At 42.2% G+C, this 9,026-nt stretch overlaps 1 protein-coding gene across 1 annotated transcript; it reads right to left on the bottom strand.

The window, feature by feature from the left end:
• Nucleotides 1–11: 11 nt before the first annotated feature.
• On the bottom strand, nucleotides 12–7,205 carry LOC143322508 (DEP domain-containing protein 7-like). The gene is made up of 12 exons (XM_076733740.1): nucleotides 7,139–7,205; nucleotides 6,584–6,769; nucleotides 6,257–6,398; nucleotides 6,070–6,162; nucleotides 4,566–4,756; nucleotides 4,151–4,352; nucleotides 3,787–3,944; nucleotides 3,480–3,665; nucleotides 3,098–3,240; nucleotides 2,790–2,915; nucleotides 998–1,073; nucleotides 12–225 (listed from the first exon to the last, which is right to left on the bottom strand). The coding sequence occupies exons 1-12, from the start codon at nucleotides 7,203–7,205 to the stop codon at nucleotides 14–16; spliced, it is 1,782 nt and encodes a 593-aa protein (XP_076589855.1). The 3' UTR covers nucleotides 12–13.
• Nucleotides 7,206–9,026: the final 1,821 nt, after the last annotated feature.

The following is a 9,026-nucleotide window of genomic DNA, read 5'->3' as shown; positions in this document are numbered from 1 at the left end:
GTGTCCTCCAAATCTACAGCACACCAACAGCAGATTCACCAAAGTACTGGTTAAATATTTCTGGGTGGGCTTGGTAAAACTGCCCGAGCAGGCGCTTCCTCTCCTTGGAAGAAATCTTGGTGTCCAGGTGGATGCTGTTCAGCAGCGCCCACAGTTCCTGGTTGGTGGTATTTTTTGCAGAGTGGGTGTAAGTCCTGCTGGAGAGCTGCTGACAGAAGGTCGAGCCTGAAGGACAGACGAGAAAAACAGTGTGAACCGTCAGCTCCTCACATATTACCCACAATCCCTCCCAGTGACCTCTACCACAAACGCATCAGCAAATTTCACATTCAAATATGACATCAACGAATCATTAATCAATGAAAAATCTAATTCATAATCAATAAAATGCACCTCCACCTTAATTCAGTACACTCAGTCTGACCAGTCGCTTGGTTAGCTAAACTTTAGACGGACGGCTTCGCGACTGACATTACTGAACACGTTCACTGATGTTAGGACTCTTTTCTACTTCTATCTATTACACTACCAGAGGATCCACCTGCAGCAGAAAAACATTTCGAATTATTCAACAACAAAAGCTTCGGCCAAGCGAAAGCTTGCATGTGGAAGTCATTTGTGCTCCTCTGTGGAGACTTAAAAATAATAAATCATGACAGATGCAAATGGGTTTTCTTAGACATCTGTAACTTAACACATGGTTGTGTTTCAATAAAGTGAAAAATATCAGCACCATTATCAACCGCAGTGAATTAGACCTTATTGTGAAAAGGTAAAAGGAAGTTTTTTTAATGGCACCACATCTGTCTTGTATTGTACCTGCAGCTGTACAAAAGCAGCTGTAACCTAGTGAGAGAGCAAGATTTCTTCCCATCTGTTCTGACTTTAAATGCTCTTGTATTTACAGCAGAGTGACTTGATGTTTTGACCTGTCCATTATCAAGGTGTTATGTGTTGGGCGCTGCTGTGGGATTACCACTCATGAACACTCATTTACCAGTCACATCGGGCTGCTTCCCCTGCACCAGGCCGGCCAGCTTGTCACTCACTCCTTTGTGCAGAGCCCCTGGTATCTGGAGCAAAGAAAACAAGGTTGGTGGCAAATTATTTAACGGCAGAAAACGGCTTATCCATGAAATTACACTTGAAAAATAAAAATTGGCAGTCTTTTCATTTCAACTTCCCACTTATCCCTTTCACTGAAACCCTTACACAAATGTCTGTATGAGTTTTCTGAGCTATACTTTGCAACTCAATTTGAGCAGTTTGTTTACGCAACAGGGAGTCACAACACCACTGAATGTCAAAGCTCACACAAACACTTCAGACAAAGTCAGCCTCAAACCAATACAGCCAATTCTGAGTTGACCTTTGGGTAACAAATTATCAGGGTCAGACTCTGGATTGCAATTTCAGGAAGAGTTCACAAAGTTGGGCTTTGATTAATGTCTTAAATTTAATAAGATGTAACACATGTGAGTGTTGGTTTTTATTTACTTAAAGGAGGAGCTCTGTCAAGCCTGAACAACCCTGAAAATGTCTTAGTGATGTCATCAGGACCACCTCAGCTTGGGTTCAGGGTCGCAATTCAAAAAAGGCCATAGAGCTGCACTATGGGACATGTAGGCTTAAGTGTTTTTAGAGTCGCACTAGGTACTAAAAGTTAGGACATCACAACCTCTGCTACTCAAATTTGGACAGTTCTTTTACTTTAATCATACTACCAGCATGGCTGCCAAAACCAGTCCTTTGTTCTGACAGACCTACACAGATAAGCCTCGGTGACATTATGGCAAGAGCCACAAAATCAAATACCTTAGAACAGCAGTCCTTGACTACATTTGTCCAAGGGCCAGACACTGAAACTGACTTCTGAATAAAAAAAAAATCAAATGTATTTAGGCCTAATTAGCCTATTACCATTTAATATTTTTACTTCTTAGAAAACGAATGTTATTTTTACAAGCCTACATCAGTGAATTCCCCAGAAAATGCTCTCAGACGTTCACCAAGGAAGCAGTCAGTGCTCAGTACAACCAATGAATGAGTCCTTATCGCAACAGAAAACTCCTCTTCATCCCAGGAGACAAAAACACTCTGTTTGAGACTCAATACAACAGTTGGCGAACAAAAGTACAACCAAGTGACGCCTCTTGCGTCTAATAGACGAGCTTTGTGATGACAACTCCGGAGTTACCTCCAGCAGTCCTGCTAGTGTGCTGCTGTCAGCTCAGTCGGATGGGGAGCTTTGGTGTGATGAATGTGTTGACGATGGCTGCCTTCGATAAATGAAAAGTTCCTGACTGAAAATGATACAAAATCCTATCCAAGACAGATTGAGTTTGGAGATGGGCCTGTAGTTGTTTAGGAGAGTAGGATCAAGCTCTTTCAGGTCAGGGGAAGAACAAAAGCAGATTTCTATATGAAGGGGATTTTGTTTTGGTCCAGTGTCAAAAGGGCTGTGATAAAATTGGCTGCTAGCTTTTAAAAGCAAGGGTCCAAGTTATCAGGACCAGCCAATTTTCTGTTGTCTGAAAGTTTGAGGGCTTTAATGCACCTCTGAGGCTGAAACTGTCTTAAAACTAAAGGCTTATCCCGCCGTAATGTGACCATCAGGACAACAAGCAACCAGAGGCAATGAAACGCTCAGTATCAGGGATTCTATGAGTCCTTAATAATGCATGGGGAAGCTCTAGAAAAGATTCACTTTCTCTCAATTAAATGAAATCTTTCCCAATCAAAATGAAACAAGGAGAGGAGAAGCATGTGTTCTGACAGCGATCCCTTACCTTGAAAATTTCCTTTATGTTGCTGAGCATGAAGACCACCAGCAGGTCCTCTTTCTCCTTTGAGAGAGCCTTGTTGTGGAGGATTGCCCTTGAGAAAGACCTCTTCACTGCCAGTCTGTTCTCCATCTACAGTTCCAACAGCACAAAAAAAAACAGGTGGTACAGCTCTTAAAGCAAGCCCTCATTGTTACCTCTCTGCCTGAAGACAGATGAGAAGCGGGGCCACAGTGACGACTCTAATGGTCAGACATTTTCGTGAACATTTTAAAAATGCATTATCCCATTTAAAATTTACCACCAGCTCTCACCTCCTTGTCCAGTTTTATCCCCTGCGAGTCAGCTGCCAGAGCCATGAATGTAAGCAGCCTGCGCAGCTCATCTCTGCAGGCGGGAGGCAGCAGCTTCAGAGAGAGCTGCAGAGCCTCAAGAGCCGTGCACAACTTAGCCTTCACTGGGAAGACAAGAGAGACACAAATGTACGCGATATTGAGCTTACTGAAATCTAAGCAGAGTTGGACAGCTTGAGTAGAGACACAGGCCCAGAAATGTTTCATAAGAGCCACACGAGGCCACTGAAATCCTACACAGGCTTAGTTAAAGTGCCTGGTTGACTTAAATATGTGACTAAATCTATTTTTTTTTGTGAGAAAGCTCAGTTTCTGAGTCATAGTGGGGCTATGGGGCTGTTACCCAGCAGGTCGGTGATGGCTGTGTAGATGTCAGTCATGTGCTGGGGCAGCAGTGGAGGTCTGTCTGTGTGGCTGTAGTGTTTCGTCAGGGTCCTGTACAGCAGCAGCTTGGACTGGGCCAAACCACTCTGGGAGAGACGAGGACGCTCATCACTGCTGTTGACTGGGGTGGACGGCTTCTTTAAAGCTGACATGAGGAGAAATCATATTATATACACCAAACTCAATCAGGTAGCAACCCCGGCCTTTGGCAGATACCAGATACATACCTTGCTCATGAGGACCCCTGTTCTGATACTCTTCCAAGCAGCTGCCTCCATCCTGTGAACAGCTACCAGTTGGTGCTTGCTCACAGCTGTCCTCATCTTGGAGGAAACAGTGAGGCAGCTCTCTGCTCAGCTCCACCACTGGCTGATCAGGGAGGAAGTCCAGACAGTCCAGAGCTGCACAGAGCCACGCGTCTTCTCTGAGGAGCAACACAGGAAAATAATGAAAAATAATATGCTTACATCCGCTATTTATTTGAGAAATTTAGAATTGAGAAGATTAACACTGCTCTGAAGTGAGAGGCATGGTATCAAACAATTCCTTGGTACTATCATCTACTTCTAACTGATGTGTTGAGATTAAATCAACAGTCAAAATAGCACACTGCTTTCAAAGCCAACACACTGAAAGTCCCTGAAGGCCTTGAGGATCTGTCTGTCCAGGTGGTTGCTGCTGTAGATCAGGTCGGGTTTACTGTGGGCTGGCATGTTTAAGTGATGAGGAGAGGAGGGGGTCTGGCAGCACTGAAGGACCCCTTCCAGCAGGGGGAGCTCCACCAGGTTTAACAGCCTGACCAGAGTCTGCTCCTGCCACACCTCGTCGACCACTGAGGACAGGAGCACAACAAAAATAAACACACACATACAAATACTGTGCTGTTGTATAACTTTCTGTTCCACAGGAAACAAAGTAAGGTCTTTCTTCTAAAAATAATGATTTTACTTTTCTGTCATTTCCTCATATCTGAGATTTAAAGCTGTATTATCACTTTTAACTCACTTTATCTTAAAAAGAATGATTTCTGGGAGGTGGGTCTTACATGATTGTGGTAAGACAGTGTCAGTCTGCACTCTGCTGGGACTCAGAGACAGACTGTCCACCAGAGGCTCCAATGACAGACAGGCAGTGGCAGAAGTGTCCAGTTGGTTGGCTTTTACGGATGTCTGAGTGAATTTGACAGGGCTGGGCGTCTGAACATGTGGCCAGGCGGGACATGTCTGCTCTTCCTGCCTGGAATACAAAGAAGAGACAGCCGAGAGCTCATGCTGGTGACACGTTGAAAAGCATTATGAGGATTCTAGCACAGGTTAGGCAAACAGGATGACAATAAGGATTTTTCTTGTAGCTTATCGTGTCTGGAGTGGCAGCTCTCTGCTTGTATCAGACCACTGTGGGCAATGTTCCAAATCAATGAACAGAGCTGCTAATGGTGACATTGGATTTACAGGGATTTTGCATCAATGTGATGAAGTTCTTGGAAACGTCAGGTATCTAATCAACTTGAAAATCAAAATATTCCACTCTTGGAAGGGGAACAGCACTGATGTTACACATCAGAGCTGTGTTACCAGGTCTTGGGAGTGCTCCTACGTATGTGAAAATAGTTGCACTAAGTCTTTTGTGGATCGAGAGGGAAGAAAGAGAGAAGGATGAAGAATACACAGAATAAAAGGACGATACCTCTGTCTGCTGCATCGATTGTCATCTTGTCTTTAAGCTTTTCACCGGCAATTTCATAATGCAATGCTTAATCGGTGAAGTGCTCTTTTAAATGCCACTTATACGTCTAGTTAAGATGGGTGATGCATAATAGACGCAGACAACTAACATAAATGTCAAATCCAACCAGTCATCTGCTTCAGACTGTGCTCATAACTTTCAGATTAAGTGTAAGAAATCCCTTTTTAATACAACAACATTGGTAGTTTTTCCTCATAAGAATATTGGCAATAGTATTTTTATAATCTGAACATGATGTTCATACACATAGTTGATTTTTTATTCTATAGCCTCTATACTTTTTATCTTGAGCCTTCTTTGCCACTGTTTTTGCCGTTTTTTTGCTTTTTAATACTTTCTGGCTATAACAACTAACCCCGGTGTGGGATCAATAAAATCTTATTTTAATCATGACTAGACCTGCAACATAACACATACAGTATCAACATCACAGTGGAAAAACTTCATTTTGACACCCATCAAGCATTCGACTTCTGGTTTTATCTCGAGAGCTTATTCCTCTTTGGTGTGCAATCGCATCACTTCACTGATGCACCGATCGGTGAGGATGTGACATAAGAACCTGGACAGTTCACAGTTCATGAACCGACAGAAATACACACACAGTGTACAGTTTACAGTACACATGGACAATTTATGCAGTTCAGTGCACTAGTACTCAGGAATATATCCAGTCTTGGTCAGTTTTTACTGACACTGTGTGATACAGGTGTTCAACCCTATGACCCTTGTGTTGGTGTTGTATTGGACGATGTGTGACTAATAAACTGGTATAATGTCATGCAATGATTCTGACTTAATACCTGTCCGAGGGCGCACTGCAGAGGAGGTTTTGGATGCCATTCACAAGCGCACTTTCCAAGTCTTCCACTGAAGGAGTACACACACCTACAAACCTGTGTGTAAAAGAGGCAAATAATGGGCTACCGTGTTCATAAAGTCACAACCACTGTAGATAGAGATTTTGGATTTTCTGAGTATGTGTCTAACCTGTAGAGAGCACTCTTACTGTCCTGAAACACACCCTGCTTCTTGTCTTTGCCAAACACTTTGGTTCCCACTGCCTCAAACACATTACAGTCCAGCAGAGCCTGGCACACACACACCACTTTGTCCCGTGACACACTGGCGCCTTTAGACAAACAGAAAGGGGGACATTTGTTGAATGTCTTATGGTTCAGAAATAAAAAAGAGATTGATGATAAGGCAGTTTGGGTCAAAAAGAGACTAATAAAAAATGCACTGTTATACGATGTAAAATGTGACAATACTATGTGTAAAATCCACTGCCCAGCGCACACACACACACACACACACCCTCAGAGCCTTTGACACGATTAATGTGTTCTGCCACCACATCGACAGCCTCTGAGCCGAGGAAGCAGTCGCTGTGAGACTTGAGGTGGACTCGTCGACACTTCACTGTCACAGAGGACCTGAGGTGGGAGATGAGGCCACTCCACATGGAGCAAGACTGGACTGGCTTACTGGCTGCTCCATGTGCTAAAAGGCACAGAGAAAAACTATTTCAGTTACATTTGACAGCTGAACTGTGCAGGGTTGGAGTGCAGATGAGGAGGAGAGGAGTACAAGGTACCTTGAGGAACTGATACGGCATGAGGAAGAGGAAAGGCTCATGGAGGAGTATGAAGCACAAGCTGAAGAAAACTAGTCTACAAAGTCTAACTAGTCAGCAGCAGTGAATTGGGGTTGATTGTTAATCAGTGCAGATTGACCACAACAAGTTGAGGGATTTTTGAGTAGTTTATCATAGTTGTCCATGGCAGAAGCAAACAATCAGACACATGAACAGGCCTCCGTGGGCGGCAGAAATCCAAACACCTCGCTGAAAAGCGTGCTTGCTGAACTTACCCTGAGGACGCACACACAATTTTTCTGCAAGGTTCAGCGCCGCGGCTCTTTCTTTAATGGAGCTCATGTCTACCGAATGATGGAGAAGCAGAGAAAGCACTCCTTTAGTTGATAACAGGTGGTTAGACAAGCAGGAGAAAGCGACCAGCGACACTAACCACGTCTTGACAAGCAGAGGCGCCTTTAGTATATGTGCAATTTAAAAAGTCAACCGCTAGATGGCACCAAACGCTAACAAACACTGAACCCGCCTGTGATACAAAAGTTGAACCTTTTGTTCACGCTGTTCACCTGTATTCATAGTACATGCTAAATCAAACACCAAAAACACTGAATATTACTCTGCTGCTATATAATATATCCATCAATGCTGTCTAATGTTACCTTTACGTCTGCACAATCTCTTTTGTTCCTTGATTAATTAGATTTATTAAATGCAACAAATAAATAAATAAAAAAGTTTAATTTCTATTTTTATTCACGTTGTATTTAGGTTCTAAGAATTCAGAGGCGCACAGAGTTTCAGCATCTCACCTGTTTGGTGGCTGTGTGTGTTAGAAGGTGACAGACACCTTCACTCGCACGGCTGCATTGTGTCACATTGCGGATGTGAGGGCACACTCTGTCCTGTTTTATCGCTATTATTTTTGTGTGTTTTTATGTTTTTGAACAATTTTCAGTGTCCTCTCGGCTAGCCATTAAAGACAGCCCACTCAATGACAGCCTGTCAACAAAAAAAGGAAAGAAAAAAAAGAAAAAGAAAAAGAGTTGAGCGTCCTTTGGGTGAATCATTTCCTCTTCCTGGAAGCACGAGGGCGCTGTGATGAGGCAGTTCGGCTGGCGTTCCATGTTCTTTGTTAGCTGGGCTAATTAGGTAATGTAACGTTAGCTACGTCAACAAGACACATTTTTACCAGACTAATTCACTTACAACAGCTACATCATCATATTTTTAAACAATGTATCTAACAAATAATGGACGAACTATCTGTCTGCTTGGTTTACATTAGCACATTTTATGCTACTTAGCATTTCATGCTAAGTTAGCTTTCGGTTAAGGCTAAAGTTTTGGCTAATGTTTAAGAATGGTGGTAATTCCAGTGGGAAATTGGATGGTAATGAACTTTTCTTTAATGTCACAATTTAGCGGATGCCAAAGTGACATCCGCATCCACATTTATTTGGAATGTGATAAATTCTGACATTGTCTGTTAATTGGTGCTCAACATTTAGAAAATTCAAAGCTGGACAAATAAGGTAAGCTAATGTTAATTTGGAAACTGAAGAGTAACTTCACCTGATAAAGGAGTCAAAGACAAATGAATGTATGAATTACAATAAACAATGAATACCTCAGTGTTAACAAATTTATAACAAATATACAAAAACTCTGTTATTTTAAGTTTCCAGATAACTTGCCTAAATATTTTTAAAAACACAGGAACATTACTCCCCCTTTTAAAGAAAATCTTAGCATTATAAAGAGCTTGCTATTTTACCTTTAGTGCTAATATAATATTGAATAGAGAAGTATTAATGTATAGAATCTTTATTGATAAATTGTCAGAAACTTACTGTCATTAAGACACAGTGTGCTGTGTAATACTTTTTCATGGTAGACATCTGAACAGGTCTTACTAATAACATTAACAATGGCTCTGTTCTAGTCAAGTGAGCCAGCGTTAACATCAGGACCCTGAAAATGAAGCCACTGTAACCGCAACTGTAAAATCTCCCATGGGTGTTGATCTAGGATGAGGTTTGTTGACTGTGAAGGCCACAAAAAGTGAATAATTTACATTATTTCCATATTCATCATTAAATACCCCCTTGCATCCTCTATGAATGCATCTGCCGCTGTAATGTTTATCTGCTTTATCCTGGTTTT

This window comes from Chaetodon auriga, chromosome 6 (genome assembly GCF_051107435.1).
Source record: "Chaetodon auriga isolate fChaAug3 chromosome 6, fChaAug3.hap1, whole genome shotgun sequence".
Taxonomy (NCBI): domain Eukaryota; kingdom Metazoa; phylum Chordata; class Actinopteri; order Chaetodontiformes; family Chaetodontidae; genus Chaetodon; species Chaetodon auriga.
Note: the sequence above shows the minus strand (reverse complement) of the source record. Positions and strands in the feature narration are given on the sequence as shown.